A 12,513-nucleotide genomic window follows, 5' to 3' on the forward strand; every position below is an offset into this window, starting at 1 on the left:
TGTTTCTTGGAGGCTTTGGGATAGACGTTGCAAAGCTCGGATGGAAGATAAAGTGGAGTCAGTTCAGTCTGTTTGGCATGTTATCAAGCTATGGATTCGAAGGATTATGTCGTTATTTATGAAAGTCGCTAGGATTTCTTTTCAAGATGAGGCTATTCTGAAAAGGTTGGAGATCCCAGTTGTATATCCTAGGCCCAGGCATATTCGTGTGATCAGGTGGAAACGGTCTCCCCAAGATTGGATGAAACTCAACTCGGATGGTAGTAGTTTAGGGAATCCAGGGCCGGCTGGCGCTGGGGGGGTTATTCGTGATAGTCTTGGTAGGTTGCACTCTGCTTACTCGGTTTTCTTGGGTCAGGGTTCTAATAATTTTGCTGAGTTGAGAAGTTTGTTGGAAGGGGTTAGGAGGTGTCATCAGTTGGGTTTTCGTCGAGTTGAGATTGAGGTTGATTCCCAATTGTTGGTTCGCTGGTGTACGAAGGGTGAGTGTAATATTTGGTACCTAGAAGATTTTTGGGAGGAATTGTGGGGTCTTTTGGGAGGTATGGAGTTTCGCATGCACCATGTTTTTCGAGAAGGTAATGTGGTCGCTGATTTTCTTGCCAAAAGGGGAGCTGGGGGTTTTAATATGGATTGGTATGCTCATGACTCCTTACCTGATCAGCTCCGTGGTCTGCTTCGTATGGACAAAATTGGTCTTCCCTACTTGCGCTTATCGTAGTCCTGGTACGTTTCTCTTTTGGTTGCTTTGAATTTTGTATGTTGTTTGTTCGTTTTGCAGGTGCTTTGGTCTTGAGCCTGGCTGTTTTGGTCTCTGGTTGTTACGTTTAGTGGGTTGGTTGTTTTAGGCATGTTAGAGTTGGTCTCGTTTTTGGTTGTTTTGTTCTTTTGTTTTGGTTTGTTTGGACACTTGGTTTTGGGTCTTTGTTCTTAGCGTTGATCTTGTAAGCCCCCAAGTGTTATGATGTTACCACGGTATTCCTCCGCCATAAGTGAGGGCTAATTAATAAATTTGGGACGGGGCCGCTATGTGGGTGGCTACCGGCTCTTTATTAAAAAAAAAAAAAAAAAACCGTTGGCTATGGCACCATTTTATAGCAGGAAAGTTGTCACCACTTTCATGCTTTCCATATTTTGACCTTTTTTTTTTTTTTTACCATTTGGTCAATTGTTTTGTTTATTTATTTTCTGCTTTCTTTGTTAATTTATTTACCAATGGTGCAATTTTTATTTTTTATTTTTACTGCTTCCTTTATTTATTTACCTTATGTGTAAATATTTTTCTTTTAATCAAATATTTTGCTGCACATTTGGTACAACTTTTACTTTTTTTTGCAGTGTGTATTCATGTCAATATACTATTTATTTAAAATATATTATTGGAGGAAACAATATTGAAATAAGGTGAGATCCAGAGAAATGAAAACTTGAGTTTAAACTTGAAATCTTTTGAGATAAAAACTGATAGATTAAAATGTGTGTTTGTTTTTATAAAACCTCTTTTAGTCTAAAGCAAATGGAGTATTCTTCCAGTTCAACTTCGATATTTTTGTTGCAGAGAGCTAAGTCATTTTTTAGGAGCTTGCTGGCGAGCATGGAAAAGGTGTACTAACAGGAACCACACGGCAAAACAAATATTAGAGCTTGTTCAATTTGTCAACAGCAACCAAATTTGCTATGATCATTTGGCATTTGGAACATCCGGGGTATTCTTGGTTTTTAATTTTGTGCATTGTATCAGTCATTTATAATGCTTTTCTATCACTGATATGAAATTTTGTGAGTGACATTTTTAAATACCTATGTTTAAATAAGTAACTTTACTTCTGGTGCACACAGGCAAATACATGCACAATGCACACAAAATTAGTTATTAGTGAAGTTTTGGTTCATGAACTGGTTTGTTGGTAGATCAAAATATGTGTTTGTTTTTATAAAACTCCTTTCAGTCGAAAGCAAATGGGGTATTCTTCCAGTTCAACTTCGATATTTTTGTTGCAGAGAGCTGAGTCATTTTTTAGGAGCTTGCTGGCGAGCATGGAAAAGGTGTACTAACAGGAACCACACGACAAAACAAATATTAGAGCTTGTTCAATTTGTCAACAGCAACCAAATTTGCTATGATCATTTGGCATTTGGAACATCCAGGGTATTCTTGGTTTTTAATTTTGCGCATTGTATCAGTCATTTATAATGCTTTTCTATCACTGATATGAAATTTTGTGAGTGACATTTTTAAATACCTATGTTTAAATAAGTAACTTTACTTCTGGTGCACACAGGCAAATACATGCACAATGCACACAAAATTAGTTATTAGTGAAGTTGTTGGTTCATGAACTAGTTTGTTGGTAGATCAAAATGTGTGTTTGTTTTTGCAAAACCTCTTTCAGTCGAAAGCAAATGGGGTATTCTTCCAGTTCAACTTCGATATTTTTGTTGCAGAGAGCTGAGTCATTTTTTAGGAGCTTGCTGGCAAGCATGGAAAAGGTGTACTAACAGGAACCACACGGCAAAACAAATATTAGAGCTTGTTCAATTTGTCAACAGCAACCAAATTTGCTATGATCATTTGGCATTTGGAACATCCGGGGTATTCTTGGTTTTTAATTTTGCGCATTGTATCAGTTATTTATAATGCTTTTCTATCACTGATATGAAATTTTGTGAGTGACATTTTTAAATACCTATGTTTAAATAAGTAACTTTACTTCTGGTGCACACAGGCAAATACATGCACAATGCACACAAAATTAGTTATTAGTGAAGTTGTTGGTTCATGAACTGGTTTGTTGGTAGAAATGTTGGGTAGAAACTGGTTTATGAACTGTTTTTATGGCTGGGTAGCAACTGGTGAATTTTGTTGGTGGAAATATTGGGTAGCAACTGGTTTATGAACTGGTTTGTTGGTGGAAATGTTGGGTAGAAACTGGTTTATGAACTCTTTTTATGGCTGGGTAGGAACTGGTAAATTTTGTGTTGGGTAGCAACTGGTTTGTTGGTGGAAATGTTGGATAGAAACTGGTTTATGAACTGTTTTTATGGTTGAGTAGCAACTGATTTTGTTTTGTTGGTGGAAATATTGCTGAAGTTGGTGGAAACGTTGCTGGAGAGATTAAATGTTTGAGGAAATGTTTTGCTGAATTTGATCAGTGACAGACATTTTGTGGAGATGTGCGGATTTTGGGCTGTGGCTTGGCCTCTCTCTCATGTGGTAGGGGGGCTGGAGGCTGTCGAGCTTTGATTGACAAGCAAAGCTCATCACCCAACTGAAGTGATGAGGTTTGCTACAAAGCCGACCCTGTTCAAGACACACACCGCACTCTTTGCTGAGCTGGCTTTTTATTATTTTTAATTTTTTGGTTCTAACTTGAGTGCGCGTTTCTCCTTCTCTCAAAACAGTCTCAATGGGTTGTGGAACCCACAACAACCGCCCATTAGAGCTACTTCCATTTTTTTGAAGTTTTCTTTTGACGTGGAATCGGATCGACGCCTGACTACAGTTCATACCCGTCAGTTTGCATATCAAAATGGGAGGGCTAGATAAGATTGGTAGATCTGTCAATATATTTTGCCATTCTGTGAAAATAGCAGTAAGATTACAATAATTTGAACCTTCATTCGAAAAGAAAGAGGGAAAACAATATTAGAATCAAAGTTTTGGAGTCAAACCTGGAAATTCAGGTGACGATGTTGTTGAGGCTATAATCGCTGGTAGCCGGGATTTTCTGTCGTATTATAAAGGGGTTGATCCGCATGGCCAACAATCAAGTAAAATTCTGATTTCCTATTGCAATGAAAAATTTTCAGAAACTGTTTAGTGTTATTCATAATAGCATAACTTTTTGCCATTTTGTCATCTCTGTTTTTGTTATTCCTGTTTTTCCTCATTATGCAGGGAGAAAGCAAAGATGACGATAGTGTTCAGACTACAGGAGAAGATGCGGGATGCCATAAGGGGGTTTCTGGAAAGACAGATTTCAAATGAAAGAAAAGGAAGTTTAAAATTTAAAAAAAAAAAAAAAGCGCGCCACGTGGGCTAGAGTGCGGAGGTTGTGGAATTGTGGGCGGTTGAGCAGCTTTTTTTTCTTTGAGCTTTAGCCAAAAACTCTAATTTTAGTCCAATTTTAAACTGCATTGCCAATGCTGTTAGGTAGCGCCACCAGCAGTACTATAGTTCTTGTCACGGTTTTTGTCACTGTTATGGATTGGAATTGTGACGAGAGGGGAACTGGACATGATGATCTGTGTCATTTGGCCAATATCCAAGCAGCTACGATGTTATTATCTGGTACAAGAATGTCGGGCTACATACAGACCTAACAGCAATGCAGATTAGTGTAAGCATTAAAGAGAGTTCAAGAGAAAGATAGACAAGGGAGGGCAGCCAACACCATCGCCGGCAGTCGCTCGTCCTGGCCGTTGACAGGCGGCAATCACTCGGCCAAAAATACCCTTTTCCAATCGGGATTGGACCTAGTTTTAAGCTCCAAAGCCAACTTCTGGCCTTGAAACTGCATCCGAGTCCAAGCTAGGCCGAAAGTTTGTGCCTTTTTTCAATCGATCACATGGGTATGTATCTTGGTGTAAGTTTGAGGTAATTTCAATTGTAATATAGAGATTTGACTGCGCAAAAGGGAACCGGTTTACTGTTCACATTCTGACATTTTCATTTGACATAATAGGTGTGGAACGTAGGATGCGGAATCGATGGACCTCAAAGAAATTTCCAGATTTTGGTGAGTGGATGTACTATTTAATTTATTGTTATTTTTCACAGCTCTCCCTGCTCTTGTTCGTTTCTATAATCGATTGAACAAGAGTAGAGTGGATTTCATGATTTGAACTTTTCTTTTCTTATTTAATTTTTCATTCATGTTGAAAGTATCCTGGTTCCTAATAGCTCATAAATTATGTTATTGATTAAACAAGTCGCGTCTCTTAAATTGGATTGAAATTATTCCCGTAAATCGTACAGGTCTATGAGTACTTTATATTAATCTACAAAGCTTGAGACAAGAAGTTTGAAACATGAGAATACAACTTGGAACTTTTTGCATTTTGCAGGTGCGTATATTTTTATTTCTATTTTTTTTTAGGTTTTCATGAAAATTTTTAATTGACCGAGGTTACAAGCATGACCAGCTTTTTTTTTTTTTTTTGTCTCTTCAATTGAAACACTCTAATTATGACGAGAAAGTTCTGATATTAAAGTTTTTTTTTTCCTCAAAATTTTATACATATTCCATGGACTTGGATCCATCCTTGGGAATTGCATTTTTCATAAAAGTTTCAATTTGTACCCTAAACTATTAATAGGTTTTACTTTGCACCATTCATTGAAATCTAACCATGATGATTGCATGATGTGATCAATATTTGTTCATCTTAATGGCTAGATCTTAACTGAGTAGGATTTGATGCATGCACAAATGTGCTGTAACCCTGTTCTTACTAGCATATAGTAAAAATTTAGCCACTCACTTCTTTGGATGTAAGCACACTGTCAAGCCACGAGAAATGCTTGGGTTTGAATATTCTCTCTCTCTATTATTGGTTCTCTTTGCATAATCGTTGTTTTTAACACCACATATCGCAACGGTAATGGATAATGTTGAACAATTATTCTTATCTACTGCTTGATGGGATGTAAATAAAATTTTGTCTATACACTCAATGCAGACTTTATTATTATTATTATACATGAAGATCCAAAAAGTCCAAATGGAAGAAATTTAGTAATACAAAGACTGTTTAATTCAGAAGAAGATAAAAAACTACTCTTGCATTAACCTTAACATGGAATCAAGGATTCTGTTAAATCTGCAATTTTTTAGTAATCGGCAGCATTAGATTGTAAAACTTCAGTTCTCACGGACAAGGGACTCCTTACAGCATGCACTCCATTAATCCACGTCAGGCTCCCAAAATAGTATCCTGTGTTCACCTTGTGAGTTGTGGAGATTGTAACCCTGAAGGAGATCTTCTTAACAGTAGAGTTGAATTCCAAGACATTAGGATTTACTGATATCATTATGCCAAATGGAGGTTCGATTACAGCTCTATAAATAGATTTTGAGGTTGCCACATTTGTAACAGTTCTGGTGATAGTGATAGAATCTCTTAGACTTGGTATCGTTATGGAAGGTAGATTTACATCCAAAATGGAGGGTTTTTTACTAGGGCACGCCATGGATTGCCCCATGAGCCGGGAGATGGCAGAGTTGTTGTAAGCCATGGCACAGAGATAATGTATGTAGTCGGTAGTGCCCATGTCATATACCAGTCCGGGGTCTGCTGCCTTGTTTGGATTTGCAATGCCACCTCCAAAGTCAAATGGATTAGCAAGCTTCTGAGGAGATCCTTCAGCAAAGATTGGCAAACCAGATGGACCTGTCTGCCATGCTGCATCAAGATTTGTGAAGATTGACGTGTGATTAGTCAGTTTTATATGCATGGTCTTTTGAATGGTAGTGAACTGATGACAATTTTCTTATTGAAAGGTATCAGAATAGGAGTACCAGTTGTGAAAAGGGCTGATTTTATGGCTGCTGGGGACCAGTTAGGGTGCAAGGCTTTGAGAAGTGCCACGATGCCTGAGATATGAGGAGTTGCCATTGAAGTTCCTGAGCGCATGGCATATCCACCATCCATCAATGGATCGAGGGCAGTAGTGGCGGCCAATATGTTGGCACCAGGTGCAGTTATATCTGGCTATCCCACATATAAACAAGATAGAATCATAAGAATCAAAGAAGAAACCCTGCTTTTTATGATAGTGCTGCTCAGGCTAGGATGGACTTGTACTAGTTTCTTTGGATACCATGCAGATATAGAGCCAAATGATTGGACACATTCAATGGTTGAAATATAGAGGCAAAATGAGAGGGAAAAAATACCAAAGGTTACTTAAAACTGTTTCACATGCATTGAAGAAAGTAGCCTTGTTCCATTCTTCTTTCCCAAACAAGAAGCAGGCATAAACCCATTATTGAATCCAAAAGGGCTTGGTAAGAGAAATTCCAAAATTCTCTGATCTCGTGTTCAGGCTGGTACAGGCCCAGTATATGTTAGTAAGGCAAGTTCTGACTGAGCCCTGCCTAATGCCAGATTAATTAAGCAGTGTGTATTAAAACGAACCTTTAGAATTGCTGGTGCAATTGAGCTAGGCCCCCTAGATGAGAAATACGCAACCTTTGGTGATACTGGCATGCCCACAATTGTTTTCGTAGGGCTCAACTTCACTAGAGGATTCCTGCATGATCCATTCCAACAATCGATTAAAGGATTGGAAAAGAACCTGGATCATGAAATCAAGAATGGTCATAAAGGTGTTTTACCCAGTGGACCTGATGTAAAACAGTATCTGGGTGCCGATTTCATAGTCAACTTCAATGCATGGGAAGTCAGCAACACATGAAGTCAAGATATCACGGGGATGCTTGGCAACAATCAGCCCAACACCTCCTGCTTCCTGCACAACTGTTGAGGCAATGAAAGAAATCTGCCGAGCCATTGAAGTGAAGCAGAGAACCACATTCCCGGCTACACTAGTTTTGTCAAGTTTGAGAGCTTCACAACTGCTTCAAATTTAATTAAGAAAAAGGAATCATGCTTCAAGTTAACTTGCAAGTTATAAGAATGTTCATCCAAAGAAATAGATCAAGCTACCTTCCTGCGGTCGAATCAAGTCCTGTGGACTCCGGGTATACCAAGCCTGTAAAATCAATCTCCTTTCCTGTAAAAAGGGCTTGACCCTACAATAACCATCACACACGACGTTGTTTCATATTCATTCTCAAAAGAAATGATGAAGAAGACTATTGTCGACCGGATGGTTGATATTTTAAGCTGCTATCTACCTAATAAAAAACACCATACCAGTAAAGTTTTATTGTTTCCTAGAGTAATAGGTGTAGGAAATGCTCGATCAGTGGTGCTTGCTGCAACACTTAAGATCCATGGTGCTGTGTTATGAACTGTGTATGCTGAAGGTCCGTCATTTGCGGCTCCACAAACTACAGCGATTCCCCTGGCCACAGCATGGAATGAACCAGTGGCAATGCCATCACGTTCATCAACATCTGAGAACAGAGGAATGGAAGAACCAATTGACAAAGATAAAACATCAACCCCATCATGTATGGCATCGTCAAAAGCTTTCAGCATATCAGCCGCTGCACATTGGCCTCCAAGTATATTCCAGCAAACCTTGTATATGGCCAAGCGAGCACGGGGTGCACCACCTCTAACAGTTCCAGTAGCAAGGCCCCTGAAGCTAACATTGCCCACGAAGGAACCACCAGCGGTGCTGGCAGTGTGCGTGCCATGTCCATTTGCGTCTCTGGGAGATAAGTATTCTCGGTCTCTAGATGAGTTCAATGGCTGTCCGTATTCTGCAAGAAATCCATCGATGTACGAACGGGCTCCAATAATTTTCTTATTGCAGTTTGTAGTGGCATTGAATTTGTCCCCAGATATGCAGATACCCTTCCATCGAGATGGAACCGGCCCGAGACCATCATCCCCGAAAGATTTGGACTCCGGCCATATTCCTATTTCATTAGGCAACTTGTCAAGAGTCCATTATAGACATGAGAGAGAGAGAGAGAGAGAGAGAGAGAGAGAGAGAGAGATGGTGAAGATGCTGAACCTGTGTCGAAGACACCTATGATAACTCCATCGCCCATTTTACTATTGTGAAGAATATTGTTGGGAGACTGAGGAGACAGACCGAGAAAATCCCAGCTCCTAGTTGTCTGCAGCTTGTGAAGACTATTTGGTATGACGCGAACAACCCCAGGCAACTCTAAAATACCCGAGTCAAACGATCAACAAAAGTAACAATGCTAAGACAACTATTATGATTGTAACTCTCATATCCGAAAACTAGAGTTAATTATTTTATATGTTAGCGATCGCATGCATGGTTTTGTTGACTCTAGATATGATCATCTACTTTTTCATAGCTATTGATTGGGCTGGTACCAGCAAGTTGTTGTGCTTGAGACTCTGTAAGCTTAGCTGCAAATCCAGAGAACCCATGCTTGTAACTGTAGACCATCAAACCTGAGGCTATTTCCTTGCTTCAGAGAGAAAAAAGTACCAATAATCAGAAGAGAACAAACCTTTTACTAAGATTTATTAGGGATCTCAGCCAATCCAGGTTGAAGTACATAAAATTTTGTTTATTTCGTCATATATTTAAGCCATACCTCCCTACTACTGTGGCAAGCATATCATGATGCGAGTCTTGGATCAACTTGGGATCGTCTCGCGGCTTCTCTCCCAGATAAACTATGCGAACCTGTAAATTGTAAGAGGAATTTAAGCACACCGGACCGATTAAGGGCTTCTAAATATCAATTCAGCCACACCCAAGTTCGGATGATGGAGTATTAAATATTTACGTACGTTGCTTCTTGCCTTCGCGATTGTTGTAATACTCTGGCCATTCAGAACCAAGATTAGATACACTAAAACAAACATTGATGGACTCATCTGGTTCCGCATAACATCCGACCGATCCACAGAGAGAGAGAGATGGCCTCTTGGACACTTAAAAATGTGCAGAATTCATTTGGGTTCTGCAAATATGTTTTTGATTAATGTTTTATACCAGTAACAACGTAACCGTCGGTCACGGACTCACGGTGAGGTTGCTCCTTAAAGTTGTGGGAACGTGATAACTTGAAGTCTTTATGCACACAAACCTGGATCATTTGACTGTCATTTCTTAATTAATACAGGACAGTGATGACAGTTTATGTGGTTCAGAATCGGTAATCCAATGGATAAGAAAAATCTTAATTCATGAAAAATACAGGGGAAGTTGTATAGCGACGCGCATAAACTCACTTACCACGGCCAGGTCCAGGCCGCGGAAAGGTCGCCTCAATTCAGTTGACTCCAAAACTTGGAGAGTGCGCTCCACGCAGATTGAGTTTACAGGCATCTCATTTCAGGTGAAATAGTGGAACATAGTAATTTCTTAAGAATTAAGTCATCTTGTGTCACCAAAAGAACTGTACGTACGTAAACAGACATGAAAAAGCACACGCATGGAAGCCCACAAGCAGAAGTCAACTGAAAGATGGGGGGTGCCAACACATTGTGTGGTATTGGACAATATCTATGGTAGGAAACTCGATTACCATTTGAAGCTAAACCACACCACTTTTTACGGCACATGTTTGATCTAAATGACAAGCAGCGAAACACTATCTCATGTACGAAAGGTAGATCCCAAGCAGACTGCATTGGGAGGAAGTTGATCTGAAAGGCTTGTATGGCTTGATCCTCGTTTTTTAACAAGTTAGGCTTGATTCTTGGTGAGAATGTTCACCACATAAACTATGTTGATGTCCATTCACTTTGTAACGACACTCACTATAAATTGTCAGTCTCAATCACTTTATGCAATTTGGATTAAAATAAACACGTGTTCCAAAATATTAAATGTTATTAACAAATAGTGGATATCAAAAAAGTAATGCAGTCAATTTTTTTTATATAAATTTTATATTTATTTATTTTTAAATTGAATGCTTAGTGCTTACAATATATCACAAATTCCATTTCTCTGACAGATACAGAAAATGGGTCCATTAATACAGGCATAAAGCCTCAATGTAATGCGCGTCCCAAAAGTCTACAAGAAAGAGAGAAAGTCCGCATCGCGACATAATCGAGAAATGATCAAGGGCGCCACCTTCTAGAGGCGTAGTATTTTCCTGTCCAGAGTTTTTCCAAGCAATCTGAAAGGTACATATCTAGAGACATGGACTTTATTCCATTTAATTTTTAAAAGGGACACCACCTGAATGGAAACATTCAACGGAGAGTTAAGGTTTGTTACAGAAGCATTCAAATTGTTGCAGCTACATTAATATGCGTTAATGCAATGCGTCAGCATACGTAATGCTCAAGACTAATCAAATTGCTGAGAAAAGTCAGCATTAATCCATTTACCTGTTCATTTCATAAGGATTGGATAACCTTTTGTAAGTAAAAATTCACAATAATAAAATAAAATTACAATAAAATTAAAATTAAAATGAAATTAATTTAGACTCACGTATGAAAATCTCGTTTTCTTTAAAAAAATTCAAGTTCTCTTAAGTATAAAAAACTTTTTCAGTTTAACCGGTACAGTAGAATTCATTTTGACTTATCTTCTTTAGGACAGCCAAAATGATCGTTGTATAACCCAAATCAACTCTACATAATTAATTGAGCTCAAAACTTCCCTCAAAGAATACCTCTCTTTTATCTTAAAATACTCTAAAAAAAAACATGCCTACGTACTTCCCAACATGAAACAGCACAACACTAAACTTACAACGAAAAATTATGTATATCATATGGACGCCAACCTCCATCCAATTTAAAAAGGGAGGTAGACCTTCATACCAAGAAACAGCAAAAACATTTATTACCAACTTTATTAGAGCTATTTGCACAACACGACATCACTACTTTCAAATCAGATGATAATCAAGATTTAGAAACTACTCATGATAACATCACAAAACCTGATCTGCAGGCACTGGCATTACCAAGTGCACCATCTGTTTGTAATAATGTTACTGTTAATTTACTAGAAAGTCCCTCTTATAGTTGAGTTGTAATGTACTATTTTTGTATTTTTACAGTTAGTTATGTAGCTATATAGACCTACTACATTTTCAATTATTCCCTAGTTACTTAGAATCTTTTCTTTCCTTTTTTGTGTATATAAGCAATTGCACAATGTAATTTGATTATATATGATTGAATGGAATGAAGTAGCCTCTTCTCTAGCAAGCTCTCTCTCTGGTCACTTTCTTTTCCTATGTTATTATTCATTTGCTTTTTTATTCTTACATGGTATCAAAAGCCACAGAGTGTGATTATTATTATTATTATTATGGCTACTCCTCCAACCAATTATGTTTATTTGGATTTCAACAATGTCACCAACCCTTACCGACTTGATCATGGTAATAATCATTCCCTTTCCTTGGTCCCTGACCTCTTAACCTTAGACAATTACATCACTTGGTCTAGAGCCATGTGTGGGGCTCTTTGTGCCAAAAACAAGCTTGAGTTTATTGATGGCACTTTGTCAAAACCCAAAGCTACCACTGATCCTCTTTATGATGCATGGCAACGCTGCAATGATTTGGTTGTCTCTTGGCTCCACAACTCCATCAACGTAACTCTTAAATCCAGCATTGCATTGATGGATGATGCACAAAAAATATGGGGAGAACTTAAAGACCACTTCACTCAATAAAATGGCCATCGAATCTTCCAGCTCAAAAAGGCCTTGACAAGTTTGCACCAAGAAAATGATTCTGTTAATGTTTATTTTGGAAAACTTAAAGCATTATGGGATGAACTCCTCATTTATGATCCTATGCCTGATTGTTCGTGTGGGAAACTTTATGTTCTACTTGATAGATACCAAAGGAATTGTGTTATGCAATTTCTTATAAGTCTTAATGATTCCTACAATGTTACCCTTGACCA

General features: G+C 38.4%; 1 protein-coding gene and 1 long non-coding RNA gene across 7 annotated transcripts; one reads left to right on the plus strand and one right to left on the minus strand.

The window, feature by feature from the left end:
* Positions 1-3,232: 3,232 nt before the first annotated feature.
* On the plus strand, positions 3,233-11,796 carry LOC122281689. 2 transcript variants are annotated; one of them, XR_006230297.1, is made up of 5 exons: positions 3,233-3,771; positions 3,899-4,572; positions 4,686-4,739; positions 4,979-5,067; positions 10,590-11,796. It is a non-coding gene; the product is annotated as an uncharacterized LOC122281689 (long non-coding RNA). The 2 variants fall into 2 exon arrangements; XR_006230296.1 differs by lacking the exon at positions 10,590-11,796 and having other exon boundaries at positions 3,237-3,771; positions 4,979-5,677.
* Positions 5,669-9,764, minus strand: LOC122281688 (subtilisin-like protease SBT3.8). Of its 5 annotated transcripts, none has more exons than XM_043093422.1 (10): positions 9,415-9,764; positions 9,216-9,307; positions 8,989-9,086; positions 8,654-8,809; positions 7,882-8,555; positions 7,672-7,757; positions 7,350-7,583; positions 7,141-7,255; positions 6,522-6,714; positions 5,669-6,405 (listed from the first exon to the last, which is right to left on the minus strand). In XM_043093422.1, exons 1-10 carry the CDS (start codon positions 9,511-9,513, stop codon positions 5,834-5,836), a joined length of 2,319 nt encoding a protein of 772 aa, XP_042949356.1. In that variant the 5' UTR covers positions 9,514-9,764; the 3' UTR covers positions 5,669-5,833. The 5 variants fall into 5 exon arrangements, with proteins under 5 accessions (XP_042949356.1, XP_042949354.1, XP_042949355.1 ...); XM_043093420.1 differs by having other exon boundaries at positions 7,341-7,583; positions 9,415-9,758; XM_043093421.1 differs by having other exon boundaries at positions 7,341-7,580; positions 9,415-9,752.
* Positions 11,797-12,513: the final 717 nt, after the last annotated feature.

Source organism: Carya illinoinensis, chromosome 11 (assembly GCF_018687715.1).
Source record: "Carya illinoinensis cultivar Pawnee chromosome 11, C.illinoinensisPawnee_v1, whole genome shotgun sequence".
Lineage (NCBI taxonomy): Eukaryota > Viridiplantae > Streptophyta > Magnoliopsida > Fagales > Juglandaceae > Carya > Carya illinoinensis.

Coding starts and splice junctions, on each gene's coding strand:
- LOC122281688 (XM_043093420.1), bottom strand. CDS start 9,513: ATGCGGAACCAGATGAGTCCATCAATGTTTGTTTTAGTGTATCTAATC. Junction 9,308..9,414: donor TCGCGAAGGCAAGAAGCAAC/GTACGTAAATAT, acceptor TACAATTTACAG/GTTCGCATAGTTTATCTGGG. Junction 6,715..7,140: donor TTGCACCAGCAATTCTAAAG/GTTCGTTTTAAT, acceptor TATGTGGGATAG/CCAGATATAACTGCACCTGG.